Genomic DNA, 1,297 nt, shown 5'->3' with positions numbered 1-1,297 from the left:
GGGCGGAAGTACGAGGCGTGGGGAAGCAGAGCTGGGTGTCGAGGGGCACAGCAGGGGCTGGGGGGCAGCAGAGCAGGCATGGAGGCTACTTACTGATGCAGGGAGCAGCCCTGAACAGCCCTCCCCAACTCCTGTTCACAGAGACTTCAACAACAACGGGACCTCCCAGTGGTGAGTTGAAGCTGTTTCTCCGAGTGTCCTGATACAACCCCTGCCTGCCCTTGGCACCGAGCAGCCAGAGGCCACCAGCGGTACCCAGGTGGGAGGGGGCCTTGGTGGCAAGGTGGGTGATGGAGGAGGAGGCCCTCCCCTCCCTAGGTACCAAGGGGGCCTCACTGGGTAGGTGCCCTTCTTTTATGATCTCCCTACCACCCCAAGATGATTTATAGACTCAGTGACCAAGGTCGTCAGGATCCACACGTCATTCCACAGGCCTCAAGCTCTCCCCAGGGGCATGCATGAGATCCTGGGCGCAGGAGGACAGGTGCCCCTTCTGCCACCAGAGGAGAGGAGCAGAGGAGAGGCCTGCAGGGTGTGTAGGTCAGGCCCTGCCTCGGGGCTGCTCCTGGGCAGGGAGTCTACACAGCCGTCAAGGTTTGGGCTCTGCTGGGACAGGAGCAGGGTCGGGGCAGCTGTTTTTATTGGCAGGATTAATAATGTTAACAGAAATGTAGTCAGACAATAACAGCAGTTTGGGATTTTCTACTGTTTGTCAGACACCGTACAAGGAGTTTGCATACAGTGTCTGTAATTCTTGCCGCAATCTTGAAATACGGGTGTTATCCCATTTTACAGATTAGGAAACTAAGGTTCAGAGAAGTTAAGAGGACTTGCCCAAGGTTGCCCAAAGATGGTCAGTATGGCCTGCCTGGCTCCCCTGTTACAGCCCCTGTCTTGTCAACTGAGAAAGAACTGAGATGTACATGCTGCCTTTTACAAGGGCCTCGTTCATCCCCTGATGTAACCAGAGGGAAGCGCCCCAGTGATGGGGGAGAGGGAGCCATCAGGAGAAGAGTGCTGGCTGCTGAGCTGCAGGCTGAGCCGGGGCTGAGCAGGGGCTGCCCACTGAGGAGGCTTCCTGGAGGAGGCACACCTCAGGCAGTTAGAGGAGGAGGGTGAGGATGGGGGGGCTGGAGTGGGAGGTAGAAACAAAGGCCTGAGGGGCCTCAGAGCCCGGCATGAAGTGCCAGGACATCTACCTCCCGCCTGCAGCCCTGAGCACGCGACCAAGGTGGCGCTGAAGGTGGTGACGCCCATCATCATCTCCGTCTTTGTGCTGGCCCTGTGTCTGCACGCC

The 1,297-nt window shown here is 58.1% G+C and overlaps 1 protein-coding gene across 1 annotated transcript in view; it reads left to right on the top strand.

Moving 5' to 3' along the window:
- ADCY5 (adenylate cyclase 5) overlaps positions 1-1,297 on the top strand; it is a 151,825-nt gene that overhangs the window by 137,730 nt on the left and 12,798 nt on the right. The window contains 2 exon segments of the mRNA XM_024756489.1: positions 142-171; positions 1,213-1,284. Coding sequence (XP_024612257.1) covers positions 142-171; positions 1,213-1,284 — 102 coding nt within the window.

This window comes from Neophocaena asiaeorientalis, unplaced genomic scaffold (genome assembly GCF_003031525.2).
Source record: "Neophocaena asiaeorientalis asiaeorientalis breed wild unplaced genomic scaffold, Neophocaena_asiaeorientalis_V1.1 scaffold22, whole genome shotgun sequence".
Classification (NCBI taxonomy): domain Eukaryota; kingdom Metazoa; phylum Chordata; class Mammalia; order Artiodactyla; family Phocoenidae; genus Neophocaena; species Neophocaena asiaeorientalis.
This window is presented reverse-complemented; position numbering and strand designations above follow the sequence as displayed.